Raw genomic sequence first — 24,287 nt, forward strand, 5'->3', positions numbered from 1 at the left:
CTTGGACACCAATTATTAGGAAGGATATCAGCTTTCCTGACTGCCCACCAATTGCCAGGACTGATGCTAGGAATGTTTCACCTCATTTAGTCTTGACAAGACCCTGCCCCGTAGGTATCTGTTGTTCCCATTTTACAGATGAGAAAATCAGAGTTCCATAGGTTAAATAACTTGCTGACAGTATCTCACACTCTGGACGCGGGTTCCTGCTGCCCAGGTAAGTCCACGGGGCAGTGCTGGCTTAGAGCTCACTGTTTCCTGCTGACTCCACGAGTCCTGCTCATCCGCTGCTGCTCTCTGCCACCAGGCAGCACAGAAATGGCTGAAGGGCACATGTACTCTGGCCTGTTCAGACAGTTTAGGAGAGTGGAATCACATGCCCACTAACCAGACAAATGTAGCAGTGGGGTGACAGTCCCACCACCACCACCACTCTGATGGTGGATCTTTTTCTTTAATGTATCATACATCTATTTAAAAATATTTTTTATTTCATTATGATTGGTTCCTTCATAATTTTTATAATTTTAGTATGACTGATTTCCTTTATAATCCTTTGTATCTTTATATATATATATATATATTTTCTTTTTTTTTTTGCTGAGGAAGACTCGCCCTGAGCTAACATCTGCTGCCAATCTTCCCCTTTTTGTAAGTGAGCCGCCACTACAACACGGCCACTGACAGATGGGTGGTGTAGGTCTGCGCTCAGGAACCAAACCCGGGCTGCTGAAGTGGAGCACGCCAAACTTAACCACTAGGCCACTGGGGCTGGCCCTTTATATATTTATTTACTGTTTATTTTTTATTGAGGTAACATTGGTTTATAACATAAATTTCAGATGTACATCCCATTTTGATTTCTGTGTAGACTACATCATTCACCACCCAAAGTCTAATTACCATCTGACACCATACACATGTGCCCTTTTAGTCCTTTCACCTTCCCCTCTTCCCCTCTCTCCTCTGGTAACCACCAATCTGTTCTCTGTGTCTATGTTTTTGTTGTTGTTTTCTATCTTCCACATATGAGTGAAATCATACAGTATTTGGCTTTCTCTGTCTGACTTATTTCACTTAGCACAATGCCTTCAAGATCCATCCATGTTGTCACAAATGGCAAGATCTTATCTTTTTTTTATGGCTGAGTAGTATTCCATTGTATATACATACCACATCTTTATGCATTCATCTGTTGATGGGCCCTTAGGTTGTTTCCAAGTCTTGGCTATTGTGAATAATGCTACAACGAACATAGGGGTGCATATATCTTTCAAATTAGTGTTTTCATGTTCTTTGGATAAACAGCCAGAAGTAGAATAGCTGGATCATATGGTAGTTCTAGTCTTAATTTTTTGAGGTATCTCCATACCATTTTCCATAGTGTCTGCACCAGTTTACATTCCCACCAGCAGTATACAAGGGTTCCCTTTCTCCACGTCCTCTCCAACACTTGTTATTTCTTGTCTTTTTAATAATAGCCATTCTGATGGGTGTGAGGTGATATCTCATTGTAGTTTTGATTGGCATTTCCCTAATAATTAGTGCTGTTGAACATCTTTTCACATGCCCTGTTGGCTATCTGTGTATCGTCTTTGGAAAAATGTTCAGATCCTCTGCCCATTTTTTGACCGAGTTGTTTGTTTTTGTTGTTGTTGAGTTGTGTGAGTTCTTTATATATTTTGGAGATTAACCCTTTGTCAGAAATATGATTTGCAAATATTTTCTCCTAGTTAGTGGGTTGTTTTTTTGTTTTGTTCCTGGTTTCCTTTGCCTTGCAGAAGCTCTTTAGTCTGATGAAGTCCCATTTGTTTATTTTTTATTTTGTTTCCCTTGCCCGAGCAGACCCGGTATTCGAAAGGATCCTTCTAAGACTGATGCCAAAGAAGAAACTGCCTATATTTTCTTCTAGGACTTTTATAGTTTCATGTTTTACCTTCAAGTCTTTAATCCGTTTTGAGTTAATTTTTGTGTACGGCGAAAGATAACGGTCTACTTTCATACTTTTTGCATGTGGCTGTCTAGTTTTCCCAATACCATTTATTGAAGAGACTTTCTTTTCTCCATTGTATGTTCTCAGCTCCTTTGTCAAAGATTAGCTGTCCGTAGATGTGTGGTTTTATTTCTGGGCTTTCACTTCTGTTCCATCGATCTGTGTGACTGTTTTTGTGCCACTACCATGCTGTTTTTTTTTTTTTAATTAATTAATTAATTAATTATTTTCCCCCAAAGCCCCAGTAGATAGTTGTATGTCATAGTTGCACATCCTTCTAGTTGCTGTATGTGGGACGTGGCCTCAGCATGGCCGGAGAAGCGGTACGTCGGTGTGTGCCCCGGATCCGTACCCAGGCCGCCAGTAGCGGAGCGTGCGCACTTAACCACTAAGCCACGGGGTCAGCCCTCCATTTCTTTATGTCATCATCAATTTCTTTCAATAACGTCTTATAGTTTTTCATTGTATAGGTCTTTCACCTCCTTGGTTAAATTTATTCCTAGATATTTTATTCTTTTTGTTGCAAATTTAAATGAGATTGTATTCTTGAGTTCTCGTTCTGTTAGTTCGTTATTAGGGTATAGAAATCTTTGCCCGTTTTTAAATTGGGCTGTTTTTATGTTGTTGTGATGGTCACTCTTATGTTCAAGACAAGGCTTGCTGTATTTGTCACTGCCTGTTCCTCTTGGAAAGCCTTTCATAATTATATCAAGCAGGGACAGAATGGGATCCCTTCAGGCTCTATAACACTATGCATTCTCCAATTCTCCTTGTACTTTGCTATGGACAGGAGAATTAATGACTACAGATAAGATAAACTCAATGAGAGATACTAATAACTTAATGGTCACGGTGATTATAATTTTGACAATGGTATAAAAGTTTGGAGAACACATCAAAGTTTTACTTGGGATAACTTAGATGGAAATATTACTCTCAAAAAATGGTGAGGTATCAACAAACTGATTCTAAAGTTTATATGGAGATGCAAAAGTCCCAGAGTACCCAACACAATACTGAAGGAAAAGAACAAAGTTGGAGGACTGACACTATGCAACTTTAAGACTTATTATAAAGCTACAGGAATCAAGACAGTGTAGTACTGGTTAAAGAACAGACAAACAGATCAATGGAGCAGGAGAGAGAGCCCAGAAATAGACCCACACAAATACAGTCAGCTGATCTTTCACAAAAGAGCAAAGGCAATACAATGGAGCAAAGTCTTTTCAACAAATGGTGCTGGAACAACTTGACAACCATATGCAAAGTAAATGAATCTAGACACAGACCTTACACTCCTCATAAAAAATTAATTCAAAATGGTTCACAGACCTAAATGTAAAACATAAAACTATAAAACTCCTATAAGATAACATAGGAGAAAACCTAGATGACCTTGGGTATAATGATGATTTTTTGGATATAATACCAAAGACATAATCCATGAAAGAAATAACTGATAAGCTGGACTTCATTAAAATGAAAAACTTATGCTCTGCAGAAGACAATGTCAAGGGAATGAGAGGACAAGCCACAGACTAGGAGAAAATATTCGCAAAAGATACATCTGATAAAGGACTATTATCCAAAATATGCAAAGAACTCTTAAAACTCAACAAGAAAACAACCCTATTAAAAAATGGGCCAAAGACCTTAACAGACACCTCACCAAAGAAGATATACAGATGACAAATAAACTTATGAAAAGATGCTCCACATCATATGTCATCAGGGAAATGGAAATTAAAGCAACGAGCTATAACTATACATCTATTAGCATGGCCCAAATCTGGAACACTGACAACACCAAATGCTGACGAGGACGTAGAGCAATAGGAACTCACTGCTGGTGGGAATGCAAAACGGTACAGCCACTTTGGAAGATGGTTTGGTGATTTCTTCTAAAACTAAACATACTCCTACCATAAAATCCAGCAATCACACTCCTAGGTATTGACCCAAAGGAGTTGAAAACTTATGTCCAGACAAAAATTGCACACGGATGTTTTTTTATTTTTTTATTTTTTGTGAGGAAGATCAGCCCCGAGCTAACATCTGATGCCAATCCTCCTCTTTTTGCTGAGGAAGACTGGCCCTGGGCTAATATCTGTGCCCATCTTCCTCCACTTTATATGGGACGCCGCCACAGCATGGCTCGACAAGCAGTGTGTCTGTGCGCGCCTTGGGTTCCGAACCGGCAAACCCCGGGCCGCCACAGCCGAGTGTGCACACTTAACCGCTTGCGCCACCAGGCTGGCCCCTGCACACGGGTGTTTTTAACAGCTTTGTTTATAATTGCCAAAACTTGGAAGCAACAAAAATGTCTTTCAGTAGCTGAATGGATAAAGTGTGGTATATCCAGACAATAGAATATTATTCACTGATAAAAAGAAATGAGCTATAAAACCATAAAAAGATGTGGAGGAACCTTAAATGCATATGACTAAGCGAAAGAAGCCAATCTGAAAAGGCTACATGCTATATGATTCCAACTATACAACATTCTGGAAAAGGCAAAACTATGGAGAAAGTAAAAAGATCAGCAGTTGCCAGGAGTTGGGGCTGGTAGGTGGGATGAACAGGTGGAGCACAGAGGATTTTTAGGGCAGTGAAACTACTCTGTATGATACCATAACGGTGGATACATGTCAATCTACATTTGTCCAAAGCCATAGACTATAGAACAGCAAGAATGAACAGTAATGTAAACTACAGGGTTTGAGTGATGATGATGTGTCAATGTAGTTCATCAATTGTAACAAATGTACCACTCTGGTAGGGTATATTGATAATGAGGGAGGCTATGCATCTGTGGGGGCAGGGGGTAAATGGGAGCTCTTTGTACCTGGCCCTCAATTTTTTTGTGAACCTTAAACTGCTCTAAAAAAATAAAGCTTTACATTAATTAAAAAAAAAATGGTGAGGAAGCTACAGTAAGGAAAGAGCAATTTCATGCAGTAATGTGGCTAGTCAAAGACTTAAACTGTAGGTCACTCAACTGCAGACTAGGAAACTGCTAGGGCATTTTGGACTTTTCTAGGTTTCCAGACATGAAAATTCTTATTCTCCTAGTACCTGTTTTTTGAAAAGGCCATGGACTCAAAGAGAAAGGTACCAAAGCCTGCAGAGAACAGATGAGCACAGACTGCCCAAGGTCCCTACAAAGAGCCCAGCCTCAGAACACTTCCCCACTGGAAAGGATGACTGCTCTTCCTCAGAGGGAACCCAGTACCTGCCTCTAAAGAATAAGTATGCTAAATTCCAGGGAGATTAAAAATCTAAATATAAAAAGAAAAACTTTAGGAAGCAAATAGAGATTATTTTTATTACTTATGGGTAGTGGAGAATGTGAAACACAGGAAAGATTGAAAAATCTACTACCTTAAAATAAAAGTCTGTATCAAAAGACACATAAACATAAAACAAACCAGGAGAGGATATCTGAAATATTGGCAAAATATTCAGAACACATAAAGATTTCCACAAATCAATAAGAAAAAGGCCAGCAACCCCAATAGCAACAAGAACAACAACAGTGGGGCAAAGATCTGAACAGCCAATTCACAAAAGCGGAAACTCAAGTGCCCACAAGGCATGTGAAATGATACTCAACCTTATTAGTAATCCAGTAAATGCAAATTAAAACCACAATTGTATACTACTTCACACTCATCAGAGAGGCAAAAGTAAAAAGGTTGATAACACCAAGTGTTGGCATGGATATGGTACAATGAAATTCATGTTTATGGTGACAGTACGAATTAGTTAAAGCACTTTTCTTACTTGAAGATGTGCATAACCCATAACACAGCACTCATACTTATACCCTTTAGAGAAATTCTTGCCCATGTAAAAAAATGTACCTTGCATCCACTGTTTATAAAAGCAAAAGATTGGAAACAACCTAAATGTCCATCAAAAGTAGAATGGATAAACAAATGATGGCATATTCATGCGACGGAATATGATACTGAAGTTAAAATAAATTAAACAACAGTATCAACATGGATTAATATCAAAAACCATTATGTTGGGCAAAAAACGCAAGTGGGGAAATGATATGTATAGTATTATTTATATACAGTCATGTGCCACATGATGTTTTGGTCAACGATGGACCGCGTATATGACAGTGGTCCCATATGATTAGTACCATACAGTCTAGGCATGTAGCAGGCTATTCCCATCTAGGTTTGTATAAGTACACTCTATGGTGTTCACACAACGACAAAATAGCCTAATGACACATTTCTCAGAACGTATCCTCGTCACTACAGGATGCATAACTGTAAAGTTTAAAAATATGCAAAACAAAATTACACATTATTTGTGAATACATACACATGTAACATATCAAAACACACACTGGAATGACAAAAATCAAAATCAGAATAGCGGTTTCCTCAGGCATGGAGGGAGGGGGATGGCAGGGTAGGGTTCACAGGGGCTTCAGCAATAACTATACTGATTTACTTCACATAAAAAAGATCTAAAGCAAATGTGGGAACATGTTAAGATTTGACTGAGCTGAGAGGTAAGCTGGTATTCTTGATATTATTTTCTATACTTTTATTAACTGGAAATATTTCTTTTTTTTCTAGTATGCTATTTGAGGCCTGGTGAGGATTCAACTTTATCTTCCATGTAGCAAATTTTCAGAGCCTAGTCAAAACCAAAGCCATGCCTTAGCATTATCTGTTGGTAGGAAAGAAAATCAATGATTATATTTTAAAAAATATGGGGATACTTCCTACTTTTTCTATACTTTCTACTTCCCAGAGATATATTATATGCATAAATAATTGTATAGTCTTAAGTGACAGGAAGAGTTTTGAATGGACCAGACATAATTCTCTAGTGTCTCCCATATTTTGAGATACGATATTTTCAATCCCTGGCCAGTCACAATAAAAGTCTGCCCTCACCAGACAGTTGAACAGATGGAAACCTTGGTCTCGGGTTTTACAAAGAGCAATGCAGTCAGAAAAGGCGGGAGCTAGTCTGACAGACTTAGCAGCTGTCCGTGGGAAGTGAAGGTGAAAGGCCCCATTTATCACGAAAATCTGCTGGTTTTCATCTTTGAAAATAGTTAATGGTTCATCTCCTTAGGCATGAGGCATTGGGTAAGAGGTGGCCATCAGCCAAATTTGTTTGAGCCTCAGAGGTAATTTTTGGGGTGGTGTGGCTCATGTTGTTGATAGGCTACTGGGGTGCAAGGCTGGCCAGCATGCTATGCCTGTGAAAGGTCGTCACCCAGCAATGGGAACCTCTGAGTGCTTTACTTCTTGAAGAGCCTCCTACGACTCTTGGTGGGACACCGTGACTATCACTAGTGATGAAAACCTTGAGTAGATAAGACAAAGGTACACTCTTAGAAGGTAAAGAACCATCTCTGTGCTGCTAAGTTCTACAATGAAGTGGCACAGAAGAGACTTCAAGATATGAGGAATGGATGGACCAAGGTGGGGACATGCTCTGTTTCTTTTAAAAAAAAATTAGGCATAACTTTCATACAGTAAAGTACACAAAGACCAAGTATGTAGCTTGATAAACTTTTACATATGTATACCCCCTACTGCCTAATTAAAGATGTATGACATTGCTAGCATCCCAGAAAGCCCCTCATGTTCCCTTCCAGTCACTGCTCTCTCATCCTTCCCAAGAAAGCCAACCACTCTTCTGCCCTCCATCACTGAGGATTAGTTTACTGCTCATTAACCTGCTATAAACATTCTTGTACATGTCTTTCGGGGGTCATACGCCTTCATTTCTCAGGGGTGGAATCTGCTCGCGGGTAGAGTGGCTGGATCACGGCATATGTTAAGCTTTAGCAGAGACTGTCAAACAGTTTTCCAATTTGGTTGTGCCAATTTCCATTCCTACTAGCAATGTGTGAAAGTTCCACTTGTTTCACATCCTTACCAACACTTGGTATTGTCAGTCTTTTTAATTTTAGCCATTCTGATATCATTGAGATTTTATTTTTTTTTTATTTTTATTTTTTTAAAATATTTATTTATTTATTTACTCCCCCCAAAGCCCCAGTAGATAGTTGTATGTCATAGCTGCACATCCTTCTAGTTGCTGTATGTGGGATGCGGCCTCAGCATGGCCGGAGAAGCGGTGCGTCGGTGCACGCCCGGGATCTGAACCCGGGCCACCAGCATCTGAGCGCGCGCACTTAACCACTAAGCCACGGGGCCAGCCCTATCACTGAGATTTTAATTTACATTTCCCTGGACGACTAATATGCTTATTGGATATCCTCTTTTTGAAGTGCCTATTCAAGTCTTTTGCCATTTTTCTATTGGTTGATAATCTTTTTCTAATTGATTTGTTGGAGTTTTTTTTTTTTAAGTATATTTTTTCAACTTTATTGAGGAATAATTGTCAAATATAACTGTATATATTTAAAGTGAACAACATGATGATATGATATACAATATACTGTGGAATGATTACCAAGATCAAGATAATTAACTCTTTGTGTGTGTGTGTGTGTGTGTGTGTGTGTAGTGAGAATGCTTAAGATCTACTCTCAGCAAATTTCAAGTGTATAATATCATTTTATTAATTATAGTAACCATGCTGTACATTAGGTCCTCAGAATTTTTTCATCTTATAACTGAAAGTGTGTGCCCTTTGACCTACATCTCCCCATTTCCCCCTTCCCCTGGCAACTACCATTTTACTCTCTGTTTCTATGAAATTATTATTATTTTTTTTAGATTCCATATATAGGTGACATGTTAGAAGCTTTTTAAATATATATTTAGAATATGAGTACTTTGTTAGTTATATGTATTGCAAATATTGTCTCCTGTTCTGTGGCCTGTCTCTACGAAAAGAAGTACTTAATTTTAAGTACCCCAAATAATCAATCTTTTCTTTTACAATGAATACTTTTAATGTTTTGTTAAGGAATTTTTGCCTAACCCAAGGTCATAAAGATATTCTCTCATGTTATCTTCCAGAAGCTTTATTATCATATCTTTCACTTATAAAGCTATAATCCATCTGGAATTAATTTTTTAAAAATTGAGATGTAATTCATATACCATAAAATTCACCCTTTTAAAGGGTACAATTCAGTGGTCTTTTTAGTATATTCACAAGGTTGTATGACCATCACCACTATCTAGTTCCAGAGCATCTCATCACCCCACAAAGAAATCTCATAACCATAAGCAGTCACATCCCATTCCCTTCTCTCCCCTAGCCCTTGCCAACTATTAACCTACCTTCTGTCTTACGGATTTGTCTGTTCTGGACATTTCATATAAAAGGAATCATACAATATGTTGTCTTTTGTATCTTGCTTCATTTACTTAGCATAATGTTTTCAAGGTTCATCCATGTTGTAGCATGAGTAAGTACTGCATTCCTATTTACGGCTGAATAATATTCCCTTGTGAGACTACTCCACATTTTGTTTATCCATTTATCAGTTGATGGGTATTTGCACTGTTTCTACTTTCTGGCTATTAAGAATAACACTGCTATGAACATTTGTACACAAGTTTTTGTGTGAACATATTTTTTCAGTTCTGTTAGGTATATATCTAGGACTAGAATTGCTAGGTCATATGGTAACTCTATGTTTAACTTTTCAAGAAACTGCCAAATTGTTTCCCAAATGGCTGCACCATTTTACATTCCCACCAGCAGCATATGAGGGTTCCAACTTCTCCACATCCTCGCTGGAAGTGATTTTTGTCTATGGTATATGGTAAAGGTCAAGATTAATTTTTTCCCATATGGATATCCAATTACCAAGAACTATTTATTGAGAAGAGCATCCTTTCCCAACTGAATTACAGGGCCACTTTTGTCATAAAACAAGTGTCTATATATGTGGGGGTCTATTTCTAAACTTGATTCTGTTCTGTTGGCCTATGTGTCCCTGGTGCCAGTACCACACAGCCTTAATTACTACAGCATTAAAATAAGTCTTGATATCCTGAGGTTTAAGTCCTCCAACTTTGTTCATTTTCTCTAAGATTATTTTAGCTATTCTTGGTCTTGTGCATTTCCATCTGACTTTTAGAATCAGCTTATCAATTTACACCCACACCCATCCCACCCCTGCTGGGATTTTACTGTTTCTATAGATTAATTTTGGAAGAACTGACATCTTTTTAATATTGAGTCTTTTAATCTATGAACATGAGCTATTCTGCCATTTTAAAGGTCTTCTTAACGTCTCTTAATATTGTATCATTTTCTGTGTAGAAGACTTGCACATTTTTCGATCCATTTATTCCTAGGTAGTTAATGTTTCCTGATGCTACTGTATACGGTTTTATTTAAAATTTTTCATTTTAAATTGTTTGTTGCTGGTATATAAAAATATTAAAAATAATTTTAATACTGACCTTATATCTAGAAACTCTGCTAAATATATATTCTAATAGTTCATCTGTAGATTCTTTTGGATGTTGTTATTCAGAATCATGTTCTCTGTGAAAAATGACAGTTTTATTTCTTCCTTTCTAATCTGTATACATTTTATTTCTTTAAAAATTTTTTAATTTTACTTTTTGCCTTATTGTTCTGGCCAGGACTTTGAGGGCAATGTGGGACAGAAATGGTGATAGCAGACATCCTTGTCTTACTCCTAATGTCAAGAGAAAATCTTTTTATATTTGATCATTAAGCATGATGTTTATTGTAATTTTTTCTTCATTAACTGATTCATTTCTTTCACAAGCTTGCTCGGTCCTCCCATCTCCAGGTCTCTGACGACCCTGCTGATGGTTGTAAAGTCCTCTGGAGTGTGGCTGTGCCTGTCTCCTCGCTCTGTGTGGCACAACGCAGACCTGTTTGACTGCGTGATAGAAGAGGCTTCGAGCTCTCAGAGGGAGGGATAGTCTCATAGAAATCAGGATGGGCCTGAGCTTAATGAGACAGAGAAAAGTGAGTGGTTGGGTAGGTAAGAGATTCAAAAGCTCTTGAGAAAGAGAAAAGTGCTGAGCAAAAGGGAGAAAGCTCTACTATCTGGGCAGAAGCACATGCACACAAAAAGGAGCACGTTTAGCTTTCCTGAACATAAGTTCTACAACCAGAAATTCTAGAAGGAAGCTAGTTTAATTTCAGGAAGCATGGGAGTTTTGTGTCAATTCCCAAAGTAAAATTTTATTTTGGATTACACATGAGTGGGGGTGGACACTATTATTTTTTTAAAAATCTTGTTATTATGGAGAATTTCAAACATATATGAAGTAAACAAAATAGTATAACGAATCCCTATGTACCCATCGCCCAGCTGCAACAATCAAAGACATTCTGTCATTCTCATCTCACCTCATCTATGCCTCTAATCCAGTGGCTCTCAACTGGGGGTGATTCGGTCCATCCCCAAGCCCCCCCGCTTGGATATTTGTCAATGTCTTGAGACATTTTTGGTTGTCAAAATTGGGAAGGTGTTACTGGCAACTAGTGAGTCGTGGTAAGGGATGCTGCTAAATATCCTATAGTGCACAGGACAGCCCACAACAAAAAGATTCTCAGTCCCAAAATGTCAGTAGTGCAGAGGCTGAGAAACCCTGCTGTAACCACTCTCTATCCCTTACTTAAATTTTTCTGACGTAAAAGTTACATACATTGAAATGTACAATTATTAATTGTACAATTTTGACAAATGGATTTACCCATGTAATCCATACCCTCTCATAAATTTTTGTATATACCCTTTTTCAGATTCAACAATTTCCCTTCTACTCCTAGTTTGCAAAGGTTTTTTTTTTTAATCTATCCTTTATGGGTATTAACTTTTATTAATTCACTTTTTTTTGGTAAAGGAGTGCTTTTAAAAACACCCTGCCACATTCAGGAGATTTACCGAGAAGAACTGTGCTGGAGAATAACCATCCTACTTTCTCATTTTGCCAACTACCATGAGGTACACACTACCTGATTCTCTTTTTCCTTTTACTTGGTGTTGGGGCTTAAAAAAAAAAATCTAAAATTCACTTTAAATATTTTTTCCAGATGGTTTTGAATTATGTGAATTTAAAAGTCAATATGGTCAAAATGTGGTATACACATATGATGGAATATTATTCAGCCTTAAAAAGGAAGGAAATTCTGAAACATGCCACAACATGGATAAACCCTGAAAACACGCTAAATGAAATAAGCCAGATACAAAAGGATAGATATTGCATGATTCCACTTATATGAGGTATCTAGAGTAGTCACACTCACAGAGACATAAAGTAGAACGGTGGTTGCCAGGAGCTGGGAGGAAGACAGAATGGGGAGTTAGTGTTTAATGGGAATGGATTTTCAGTTTGGGAAGATGAAAAAGGTCTGGAGGTGGATGGTTGCACAACAGTGCAAATGTACTTAACACTACTGAACTGTACTCTTAAAAATGGTAAATTTTATGTTATGTATGTTTAACTACAATAAAAAAAAGTCAATACGGTATATAAAGATAATACAAAAAAAAAAGAAAGAAAATAACTTCATAGACATGAAATATATTGCTCAAAATATTTTAGACTCCATAATATGATAGATTTCGAAGGGGCATGTGAACGTCTGATTCAGTGCCCTTATTTAAACATGAGGAAACTGAGCCTGGAGCAGGGAAGCAACTGCTCATGATCACGGGGACCATTAACAGCAGAGTGAGGACTGGACCCCAAATCTCAGGGTCCTGTTCCCTACACCATATCGTGCTGCTTCCTCTATGGTAAGTTTGTGCAAATGAATTCCATTTCTACCGTGTGCTCAGTCACAGATGCCATGGCCATAAGACTAATTAATGACCCTGGAAATCCCACAAGATTCTCTGAAAATCACAAACTAGCAAGAAGCATTACAAATATGGGTATGGTTCAGTTCCACGTGCCCTTGCAATTGCTCAAAAGGACTCTGGGGCCCACAGATAAATAACTTACTTTATATAGTAATCAGGAAGAGAATAAAGAGCAGGAAAATGTCTCCTTTCCTGTTTTCAGCACAAGTACTAAAGTATAATCTAAATTTAGGATCTAGTACTTTTGTGGCAAAGCAGAGGCAGCTGAGATTAGGCTGAATCTTAGCTTTGAGTTTTACAGCTTTTGTTAAAGCTTGGATTACAGCTGTTACACAACTTGAGGCAGAATCTGTTTCAGTCTATGAACATCTCTTTGTTAACTTCTTGATTCCTCTGGTTCTGCTGCCTGAGTCATCACGCCTCCAGCTACATGACTGCTAGGGTTTCTAAGCCCAGAAAGCATGGACAGGGGCAAGCACGGACCCAGCTAAACCTGACCTTTACATGGGAATCCTTCCAGGGCCACACTGCCCTGTAGTTCCCACCCACGCCCTCCCCCAGGCTGGGCCTGTTGCGATCCCCACTCCCCTATCACCCACTCATATTTGCCTGAGGTCTGATAAAGCAAAACTCCAGTTTCACAGATGGTTTTCTCATCCACATCTCAAAGAAGAAGTAAATACTGGCCAAACCGATATTTTTCTGAAGATATGGGCTTTGAGTGTGAGCCAATTATTTTAACATTCTTTTAAAGAAGAGAAAATCTGAGGAAAATAGATATGATATTGGATTTATGTGACGGTATGACAATACCATGGTTACTAGACACTAAATCAGAGAGCAAGGATGGGCAAAGCTGCACTCACGAAAACATGTTCCCAGTGAGTCCACTGTCTGTTCCAGCGGCTTCATCGAGTCTAGAGACAGAAACCTAGTAACCGAGAACTCTAAAGCTTCTCTCAGATACACAGACTGTAATCACTCCACACCCTCTCTGATTACACACAACAGTGAGGCAGACAGAATGAAATCCCAGTCAGCATGTGCTAATGAAACTGGAAACGAGCTGGGGCATCAGGCTGCTGTCTCCAAGGGAGAGAATTAGTTCTATGCTTATGACGTGCAAGAGTCAGGAATTTCAAAACACTGAAGCGCTACAGTCAGACATAGTTGGTCTGTGTGTGAATCCACACAACCACCCGGGAAGTTTTCTGACGCCATACCTGTGACTCCGGCTAAAGCTGGTCAGCCAGACAGCCTCGGCGAGCACTGGCTGGTGTCGCCATGTGGGGAGATGGGCACTGAAGGCAGAAACAAAGTCGTGTCCCTGACCTGAGGAAGCTTAAATTAGAAAGAGCCAGCACGTGTTGAGGGCTTACTGCGTGCCAGACACTGTGTCAAGCGCTTCATGCGCGTTATCTTGCTAATCTTCACAGCCACCCTGTGAGGCAGTACGATGATTATCCCCATTTTACAGATGAGGAAACTAAAGAGCTGGGAGGTTAAGCAACTTGCCTAAAGGCAAACAGCTGCTATGTTACAGAAACAGGATTCAGCTTCAGAACTCGGTGATTTCGGAGCGCACAACCTTAATGCTCACACCACACTGCCTTTTCATAACCTAGGAAGGCCACTTACAAAGAGTATAAAAACACACCACACTTATCACATTCAAGAGATTCCTGATATTCACAGGTCTTACGTCTCTAGCTTTGACGCATCATGAGAGACCCACGATGCACCGCACACGCGAACTTGCCGTCTTCCCGAGGCATGACTCGGGCCAGCACAGCCGAGGGCTCAGTGTGAGGGCAAATTACTGAGCTGGGAGAGGGCTGAGCCTCTACCAAATCGATTAATTTGGTGAAAGAGCAGGATTTATGGAAATGTCTTGAATTATATAATCTTCTTACTTAAAAATGTAGTTTGAGTTCTTTAAAAATAAAAGTAACTCAAATAGGTTAAGTGTTGCTAGAAGTCAAGAGAGGATTTATTTTAATGAATATATAAGAAGCATTTATGATCAGTATATGAATAGTTTGCATCTACGTCAGTGTTTTTAAAGAATTGGGAGCTGAATATTACTGTTTGTTTTTTTTTTAAAGTAGCTTAAATTGTTCTCCGAACTCAAGCTGCTCAAATTTCAGATAGTCTGAATAGGTGGTAGGTGAAAACAGGCGACTCTGCTGTGGCATATGACTCAACGCATCAGTGTGGAGGTGATACAATCTATGAAGAGATGCCTTGAAGTGCAGAATTCAAGGGAACTGAGTGGGTTAATCAAGGAAGGCTTCTTGGGTGAGGTGAACTGAGTTTCTCAGTACCAAAAAGATAAGCCTTTCTTTGCTTGCTACTCTTAAGTGGTCTCTGCCCCAGCCACTAGGGGATCCAAGATAATCAGAGCCTTTGCTGCTCCCTCTGCCTGGACACTTTTCTTCTAGTCCTTCTCAAGCCCCAGGTCTCAGAGGAGTCTTCTCTGACCATCCAATCTAAAACCATTACTCCCCTCAAGGCCCCTAAGATATTCTTTCACATAATCTAGTTTTATACCTGTTAGCATACTTAAAATCATCTTCTAATTTATTGGTTAACTTGTATATTATCTGTCTCTTCTTACTAGAACGTAAGCATCATAAAGGAGAGATCTTTTCTGTCTTATTCACTGTGGTATACCCTGCACCAAGAGCAATGCCTGGGTAGTTAGCAGGTGCTCAACAAAAATATTTTTTTTTTTTTTTTTTTTTGTGAGGAGGACCAGCCCTGAGCTAACATCCAATGCCAATCCTCCTGTTTTTTGCTGAGGAAGACTGGCCCTGGGCTAACATCCATGCCCATCTTCCTCTACTTTATATGGGACGCCGCCACAGCATGGCTTAACAAGCGGTGCGTCGGTGCGCACCCGGGATCCGAACCGGCGAACCGTGGGCCGCCGCAGCGGAACGTGCGCACTTAACCGCTTGTGCCACCGGGCTGGCCCCTCAACAAAAATATTTGGATTAAATGGATGAATGAATTAAGCTGCTAGGTCATCATTCTGTCCCCAAACAGGAGAAATCAGTCATTTTATTTCTCCGGAGTAGATCTGTACTAGAAAGATATGTGTTTGATCTATGACAAAAGCTGTAAGGAAAAGGCCCAGTACCAATTTCATCTCACCTGTTCTTTTTTTTTTTTTCTTTTTGTGAGGAAGATTAGCCCCGAGCTAACATCTGTCGCCAATCCTCCTTTTTTCTGCTGAGGAAGACTGGCCCTGGGCTAACATTTGTGCCCATCTCCCTCCACTTTATATGGGACACTGCCACTGCATGGCTTGACAAGTGGTGCGTCGGTGAGTGCCCGGGATCTGAACCCCAGGCTGCTGCAGCAGAGCGTGCGCACTTAACTGCTATGCCACCCGGCCGGCCCCATCATCTCACCTGTTCTGCTCCCACCATGCTAATTGGCTTGCACTTGAAGATGTGGGTGATGAACTTGGGAATGAAGGAGCTGTGGATAAAAAAGAAGTGACAAATTAGGCTTATTCTCTCTTTGGTAAAAAACAGCAAAACCTTTTTATTAAAGCCCTACTTCCTTCTATAAGAAAACTGAGAATGGAAGTAGACACAATGTGGCCTACCACCATCCATTGCCTTCTTTTTCTTTCCAACCAAAGCCCTGGTTTTATTTAAGTATCTGTGGCCTTGGGATGCCAGGGAAAAGCTGATCCTTCCTAAACTACAGAGGTGAATTCCAATTAGCCCAGCCAGTCAGAGCATGGCATTCCCTTGGTGACTGTTGTTGGTCCTGAGGTGGGGACATGATCTAAGCCGGCCCAATCAGATTGGAGGGAAGGACTTCATTGCATGGCTGGGTCTTCTTCAGCGTATTTTGTTTGGATGTAACATCTAGAGCTGCCATTTTACCACCCTTCTCATGATGAAGCCAGCCCCAAGGAGAGCAAGGTAAAGAAGCTGGGTCCTTAATGACATCACTGAACCTCTGAATCAAACATCTTTAGATCTGTTCTACCTCTGGACTTCTGGGTACAGGAAATAAAAAATTCACCTTCTGTTTAAGTCAGTTTGAATCAGGGCTTCTACTACTAGTAGCTGAAAACATCCTAACAGATATGATAGTGGGATAGAGGTAGTTATGGGATCTTAAATGCAAAAATAGGAAATAATTGCTAAAGGAGCAATGGTCTGATCAAGGAACAAAATATATGACCTCCGAAAAATTTACTGGGGACAGAAGAGCGACCTGGACCAGGCAGACTGATGATGCTGGTTTGGGGAAAGGGAGAACGTACTTTTAATATGTTAGGAGGGCTTTTTAGAAAAAATTGCAGAGGCCTGAGTAAGGAAAGCTGAATTGTACTGGTGCAGAAAGGAAGGGGTGGGAACTAGAAAAGCATGTAATCAAGGCTAGATCCAGAGCGAAATGACCAGGAGAATACAGGGTCCAGTGAGATGTCCAGTACATCATCGGATATTAGAGCGGGCACAAGTGTACAGGAAAAGACATAGAGAGATTGAAGAGGATGGAGGTCACAAGCCTGAGAGCAGCATTTGAAGAGTGAGGAGAGGAGGGTGCTAGCCAGCCTTTATCTCGACCTCCAAATCCTGCTTTATTGCCGCTGTTCCTGCCTTGGTCATGGACCCTGGCCCTGGAGTGGTACTGGCACCTCAACCCCAGCATATCCAAGACTCAGCTCCAGTCCGAATCCAGGCTCAGCAGACTGGATCTCATCTCCCCAGTCACCCAAGTCAGAAACCAGGAGTTACCCAAGACTGCTCCCTCGCTTTCAACCCCAATATCCAGTCAGTTCCCAGCTCTTTCCCTGAACTCCCATATCCACCCCTCCTGACCATCCCCACTGCTACCGCCCTTATCCTACTCACTTGAGCTCTTTCAATTGTTTCCTAACTGGTCTCCCTGCTTCAGCCTCATCCTTACTAACCCATCAGCTGCCAAAGGGATTTATTTCAAATGTAAATATGATCAAGACCCTCCCCTGATTAAAACTCTTGTAATGGCTGCAAACAAGGCCTTGCTTGATCATCTTGATTCTCTGTCCCCAGCCTCATCACACAAGCCCTGGCCTCAACCGGGTCGAGCTACTTGCAAATCTCATGATTCTACAGGCTATTTAATGCCTCTGTGCCTTTGCTTACACTGCTCCCTCTGCCTGGAATGCCCTTTCCTACGGCCATGTGGGTCGGTACACACACATCTCTTGGACTCTGCTAAAGGACATCTCTTCTGTGACGCCTTTCCTCAGTCACCTCCACCATACTCTACATAGAGGCCACAGATCTCTAGCCTAACATATAACCTACTTTCATACTTATTTGTTTACATGTCTATTTCCATCTACTTGACTATAAGGCAAATGAAGATAGGAGCCATGTCTACTAAGCCAAAGCACTTAATTCTGTGTCTGGGATATAGCAGGTGCTCAGGTGACTACATGTTGAATAAATAATAAAACAAATAATAATGGTAGCAGCTACCACTTTTTGAATGTCAGCTTAGTACCAGCACTTTACCAGGAAGTTTACATGACTTCTCATTTTATCCTCCCAACCACTATTAAGAGATTTGTCTTATTATTTCCATTATTGAATGGACTCCTCCATTCAATCAGCTTAGTGGATGAGGGAAGTCATTTGTGGTTCAAATAGCAGTTTCAATCAGAGGGGTGATCTTGATGTCTAAACAGCAAAGACTGCTGTTGTTTCAGAGACCAAATGGAGGCAAAAGGAAACATCTATGGCTTTGCATTGTTAGGGTAGGAAAGAAAGTTAAGGGGAAAGGAATATAAACTTCAGAGATCAGATCAGGGGAAGGTCTGCTGATCAGGAGGCAGTGAGAACAAGGGACTATTTAGGAGGGATTCTTCAGTGCTCTAAACCAGAGCCAGGCCAAGCAAGTAACGCGAGACTGAATTCATGCCTATTCACAACGGTACACACAGTTTATAACCTAAGTTACTTCACACTCGAGCAGGCTTCGGTTGTGCCCTTGAACGGGCTCTGTGTGCTAGGCTACAGGGGGTGGAGTGGGGAAAATACAGGGACCAGGGACACGTCTTCGATGGGTAACTGCCAAGGGCTTCTCCAGGCCATCCAGGTGGCAGTGGTCACTGCCCTGGCTGGGGAAGGGGTTTCTCACAGCCCCCTCTCTGAGGTTTCTAGTCTTTGGCTGGGATTTTACAAGGAGGAGAGAGTACCACGGATTAAGTCAGAAAACTGCTTTCTAGATCACAGGTTAAACTTTTCCAGATGTAAGAGATGGGCATCATATTCCCAGCTCACCCAATACGGGCTTAGTAATAAAATTAAAGGGCTTGGAGAGACTGTGGGGCAGATGCTGGGACTAGCTAAGTAAATGGACCCCTTACTCACTTGAACGTTAGCTCAATCAGACCACTGTGCAACCACACTGGAGATTTTTGGTCACAGTAAATTTTTACAGAGACACTGTTTCTACCAGGAGTTATGGGGAGTGTCACAATGTGATTTATCAGCACTGCTTTTAACTCACGCTAATGAGCACCCAGAGAGTGAGGGGACTGTCAACTCCTGGTTCATCTGCCATACTGCAAACATGAAGGCCTCCCTGGAGAGTCCACTTTAGCCTTTCTTGACAAACTGGAAACTGAAGCTAACGCCACAAGCCACTCCATAACTGCTGTTCCTCAGGGATTTATTTGTGAGGGAGAGGGAAAGCCTTAATTGAATACAAACTGGGAGAGAGAGCTGGGGAAGACAGAAACTTGGAGTGCGAAATCACCTTTGGGACTTGGATGAGAACAACCTAAATACAGTAGCTTGGACTGGGCTGACCTTCCTGAAGCCCTTCCCTGAGAAGTTTGCCAAAAGGCTTGTTTTGATAATTGGTCAGAGGAGGCACTGACCCTCTACATTGCCTGATCTCAGGGAGAACAATGCTACAGCCAGATGCTGACTGGCAAAGGACCAAACTATTTCCTCGCTTCAGAACATCAAGCCAGAAATGGCCACACACAAGGACGTGGCAGGAAGACATACAGCACAGTGTTCACTTCATCTACTTTGGCAACAGAGCTCCCTGACTTGCTCTTCCCGATGTTCAGTACCTTCCCTGGACTCAAGGACATCCACAAGTGGATCAATTCTGGCAGCCACAGTAATAAGGACTATAGAGAAGGAGGAAGAGAAGGCTCAAAAGAAATAGAACTGATGGTGCCTACTCTAAAAAAGCTTATAATCTAGTTGGAGAGACAAAATACATACATGAAATCACTGAAAAATAATTTAATTATCCAAACCCGGGGGGAGGCAGGGGCGCTGTTATGTCCACTTAAAAATAACAGGACTCCCCCCAATTCATCTTTGTTTGCCTTGATGTGGTTCACGGTTGTATTGCTGTTACTGTTATCTATGACTTTAAGTAGCAGATTTAGTTTTATTACTATGCTCCTTTGGAGATACAAAAAAATTAGTTTGCCTGCAGGCGCCAGAATAAGCCCCAGCTGGATGGTGGGGACACCTGGATTGTGGGCATGCTGGCGGTCAAGTATAGCATTCAAAATAACCCAGTGACGAGAGTGTTCCAGGACTCACTTTGCAAATTTAATGCAGAACTGAGTGAAGTATTTCCGCGTGGAAGCCAGGTTGTCACGGATGATGGGGACGTTCTGTTTAATGTGAAGAATGACAGACGTGACGTAGGGGCTCTGGTCACCAACGTGCTCCACATTCTGCCACTGCATCTGAAAATGGAGACAGGGCAGGACAAGCCTTTAGATCCTTCACAGAAGGACAGCCTTACCTGCTACCAAGCAAGGGGCAGGGGGAGTAGAAATTAGGCCACAGCTTGCTATCACAGCTGCCATTTTGCTTTGAGGAATCTGTCTTACGTAGCCTGTAGTGGCTGTTTGTGAATAAAAACAAGTAAACCCACTTTATCTCTGACAGTGAGGTGTGACTCAGGCACCTTTTCCTACCCTGTCCCCCTCGTGCTTGAACTAGCCTTCCCTTCCCATACAAGTGGCAAGCTTCTAAAGGAACCTCACCAGGCAGATGAACTGGATCATATTCTTCTGTCAGCTGTTCTACCAGAGAGGGGCTGTGGGAGAACAGGGGAGGAACATCTACTTCTGAGCAGATTGGCAGCTTGGGAGATCAGAGGGGAAGCTGGGCTAAATAAAATGAAACCTGGACGAGAGTTAACCTATGCTTTTTTCTCTAGTAAATTGGGAGAAGTTGGGGATTTTCAAAAAAGAAAACTAGAAATGATACGACATGTGAGACTTGCTTGAAAATAATCTAGGGTTGGGAGGAGTCGATGAAACAAGATTAGCGAAGTTGTGTGATGGGTGCATGAGGTTCATTACACTATTTTCTCACTTTTGTGTTTAATTGAAATTTTCCATAATAAAACATTAGACTTTTACTCCTAAAACCTTTGGGATTACGTCCAGATTTCAATCAAGGGAAAGGAAAGAGGATCTCTGCAAACATGAGGGGCAGATTAGGGGGTAAGAGAGCGACATGGGAAACAGGGCAGGAAAGAGGCGCAGGGACGTGTGGATGGCAGGCGCAGAGGGGACGAGCACCACTGAGAGACCTGAGTGGTCCTTGACCAGGCCATGGACCAAAAGCAGACCTGCTTGGCTCAAGCTCTAACAACCTGCGGAGAATGAGGGGAAATGCTCTGGAAAACATCTATAGTAAAACGGAGAAAGAAGCAATGCTGTAGCGTCTCTTCCCCCTTGGATATATCCAGGAGAAGAGAGGCAGTATCAGCCCAGCCTGCCCGAAGCTGGCAGAGAATGGGTGCTCTAATCTTGAAAAGAGCGGGAATGTGGGCAAGGAGTTCTGCTGAGTCAGCCTCTCAGAAACGAGCTGGGCTGTCTGTTAAAAGATCCTAAGCCAAACACAAACCATATAATATGTTCACAGAAAGAAGGCAGTAGTTCTGAGGCCTTCATGTCTCTGGCAAGAAAACGTTATTTTTATAGAGCTCTTGGGGAAAGGAAAAATTCAATACTGAGAGAACTTGTTTAAAAGAATCATATTGTACATGGATGATTCCCTGGCTCCTGGGAAGCTCAAATGACTCTATGTTTTGTCCTAATGTTTCTTCAAATCAGCAGATATTTATATTCTAAAAGCTTTAGGCATGTGGAAGCACAGAACCATAGAAATGCAGGAAGGAACAGATAAGAAAACCAAGGTCCAGAGGCATTAAGTCTTATGCAAGGTTTCACAACGAGGCTCCAGATAGAAAAAGGTCTCCTGATTTTTACTGGGGAAAAAATAAAAACAAACAACGGAGAAACAGTAGAAAGGTCTAATATGAACTGACTTTATATTCTAATGCTTTGGTTGTATGCAATGTTTTCCTCCTCCTCCTTTATCTTATTCAAGAGACTTCTTTTTCCATCTGATTTTAGAGATTTGATCCATCTAAACAATGAGCATCCTAGGTGATTTAAATGAGCTCATAGGGTGAGGTCAAAATTAAAAGGTGCTGTCAATGTCTATACTTCATCTTCTTTTCCCCAGCTCGGCAGCAACACTTGGAGTAGAAAGTCCTGGGTAAGCACAGTGAACTGGGTAGGGAGCTTAATGACCCCCTATCCTCCATTTGACATGAAGCTCTTCCATAGTAACGACTATTGTCTTCCAAGTTGGTAGCATTTATATTTCAACATCTCGAAAAGTTAATAAACAATTATCTGACCATTACAGTTCTCCATAAGCAGAAGATGACCATAAAGGGAGGTGGTGACACGCCCTGTCACTGGTTACAAAGCAACTCTGAAGCCAGATAGAGTGTGGGACGTAGGAGGACTTCAAGTTCTGCTGATGAGCTAACCTCTTGATCACCTCTGGCCATGTCAGTGCGTGTCCACATTTGGAATACACGTGAAAAGATCTAGTTTGCTTTAAGACTTTAGCCAGTTAAAGCAGTTAAATTAAATTAAATTAATTTAATTAACCGGTTAATTTAACAAAGGTTTTGGCGAGGGGCCGGCCCTGTGGCGTAGCGGTTAAGTGCGCGCACTCCGCTGCTGGCAGCCTGGCTTCGGATCCAGGCGCGCACCGACGCACCGCTTGTCAAGCCATGCTGTGGCTGCATCCCACATAAAGTAGAGGAAGATGAGCACAGATGTTAGCCCAGGGCCAGTCTTCCTCAGCAAAAAGAGGAGGATTGGCATGGATGTTAGCTCAGGGCTGATCTTCCTCACACACACACAAAAAAAGTAAAAAGTATTAACAAAACTCAAGTGGATTCGTGATTTTAAATTTAAGTCAGCTTAATGAAGTAAGAAAATAATTTCAAGTACAGGAGAACAATGAAAGTTGACATTGCTTTTACTGTTTTTTAAAAAACGTGCAAAATATAGTCAGCAGTGATTTCTATCCAGTCATTGCCTTAGATGGCTGATGCCTGTTGCTATCCATCTTTTATGACTTAGGGTTTGGGTTGTAACTTGAATGGCCCAACACACCTACATTAGGACCTACCATGTGCAGGTCACTTGGCCTGGCATTTTGCAAACATCATCACATTTACTATTTATATACGACCTTATTTAGTTCTCAGAGCAATCTTGTAGATGAGGAAATTCAAAAAACCCAAAAAGATTGGTAACAACCAAAATTACACAGCTGGTAAATGGCAGAGTGGGGACAACCCAGGTCTGTCTAAACCCAAGCACTCCATCAGCCTGCTGCCTAGACACTTGTTAAAAAATAATTTAAAAAAAGAAGAAAAGCACTCGACTGGCCCTTAGTTTAAGGTAAGCCTAGTTTCTCAGGAGAAGCTAATGAAATATACAGTGATCAAGCAAAGGTCTCTTTCAAAAGAGGAAACAAACAGCAGCTTGTACTGGAAGAAAAACCATCATGAAAAGCCATCAGTAGAAATAAGATTCCAACTTTACTAGTTAAACTTCGCATTTGACATTTAAAATTTACCTCCTACACTTAAAAGTTTCTCCATTTGTGCCTTTCATTTAGGTGTTGGGGTGGGGTTGAATACTACTGGTACTATATAAACAACAAGAAAAACAGTTTGCAAAAGAAGTAGTAACTAAGGTGTAGGCTTGATAGAAACAGCAAGCAAGGAAACTATCAAGACAACAATGGGAGAGCCTCCAGAACCCACACTTAGCCACAAGGAGAGATGGTGGGGACCGGGCTGTCCATTGCCAGACTGTGTATAAATGTGAAAAATTGGCAATAACCTAAAAATCCATCGAAAGTGAACTGACTATATTCATTTTAAGGCAAGGAGTAAATTACAGTACCTAAAATGAGGAAATGTGGAGTCTGCCAGTCACGAGTTCTAACAGTGTCTGTGCAACCTGCTAAGTGTGTGACTTGGGCAGGTTACCTAAACTCTCTGAGCCTCAGTTTTCTCAGCTATAAAATTGAGATGATGTTAATATCTATAATCGATAAAGTTATTGAAAGATAATGCATGGAAAGCTCCTCATATAGTGCCTGGTATATATTAATTCCATGGTAAATGTTAACTATTATCATAATTTTA

General features: G+C 40.9%; 1 protein-coding gene across 2 annotated transcripts in view; it reads right to left on the bottom strand.

The window, feature by feature from the left end:
• Positions 1-24,287, bottom strand: part of VPS53 (VPS53 subunit of GARP complex) — a 151,249-nt gene that overhangs the window by 7,090 nt on the left and 119,872 nt on the right. For both annotated transcript variants that reach the window (XM_058560153.1, XM_058560152.1), the window contains exons 18-19: positions 20,345-20,493; positions 16,175-16,244 (exon numbers count right to left, since the gene is read on the bottom strand). In XM_058560153.1, the coding sequence (XP_058416136.1) occupies positions 16,175-16,244; positions 20,345-20,493 (219 nt within the window). The remainder of the gene's footprint in view (positions 1-16,174; positions 16,245-20,344; positions 20,494-24,287) is intronic.

The sequence above is a fragment of the Diceros bicornis genome, chromosome 18 (assembly GCF_020826845.1).
Source record: "Diceros bicornis minor isolate mBicDic1 chromosome 18, mDicBic1.mat.cur, whole genome shotgun sequence".
Classification (NCBI taxonomy): domain Eukaryota; kingdom Metazoa; phylum Chordata; class Mammalia; order Perissodactyla; family Rhinocerotidae; genus Diceros; species Diceros bicornis.